General features: G+C 65.8%; 1 protein-coding gene across 1 annotated transcript in view; it reads left to right on the plus strand.

Moving 5' to 3' along the window:
- STK32C (serine/threonine kinase 32C) overlaps positions 1 to 679 on the plus strand; it is a 30,058-nt gene that overhangs the window by 23,550 nt on the left and 5,829 nt on the right. Inside the window, exon 7 of the mRNA XM_010859557.1 lies at positions 466 to 617. Within this exon, the coding sequence (XP_010857859.1) occupies positions 466 to 617 (152 nt within the window). The remainder of the gene's footprint in view (positions 1 to 465; positions 618 to 679) is intronic.

The following is a 679-nucleotide window of genomic DNA, read 5'->3' on the forward strand; positions in this document are numbered from 1 at the left end:
CCCCTGTCTGGGTCCCTCAGGGCACCTGGACCACTGGGTGGCCACATTCACTTCTAGCGGCTGCTGTAACAAGTGAGCACACGCTGAGTGGCTTGAGACAGCACACGTTTATTCTTGCGTTGCTGAGGGCCGGAGCCCCAGTCTCAGTTTATCTGGGCTGAAATCAAGGGCCCTGCAGGGCTGTGCTCCCTTGGAGACTGGAGGGGCGAGTCTTCCTCCCGACCTGCCCGTGCGTCCTGAGCTGCAGCCCCTCCAGGCGTCATGTTCCCTTCTGCGTGGACCGGACCGTGTCCCCAGATCCACGTGCTGCAGCCCGGCCCCCAGGGTGAGGGGCTTTGTGACGGGCCGGGTGCTCAGCTGCGGTCTGAGGAGACGCGTCCCTCCAGAGGCAGAGAGTCTGGCGGTTTCCGTCGCCCCTGCCGAGCTGCCGGGCCGGCGGCGGGGTGACGCGCCCTCTGCCGCCAGGTGTGCATCGTGCAGAAGCGGGACACGGAGAAGATGTACGCCATGAAGTACATGAACAAGCAGCAGGGCATCGAGCGGGACGAGGTCCGCAACGTGTTCCGGGAGCTGGAGATCCTGCAGGAGATAGAGCACGTCTTCCTGGTGAACCTCTGGTGAGCGGCCGGGGGGCCTCTCCTGCCCCAGGCGCCCGCCCCCCACCCTGCCCCCTCAAAGC

This window comes from Bison bison, unplaced genomic scaffold (genome assembly GCF_000754665.1).
Source record: "Bison bison bison isolate TAMUID 2011002044 unplaced genomic scaffold, Bison_UMD1.0 scf7180017864456, whole genome shotgun sequence".
Lineage (NCBI taxonomy): Eukaryota > Metazoa > Chordata > Mammalia > Artiodactyla > Bovidae > Bison > Bison bison.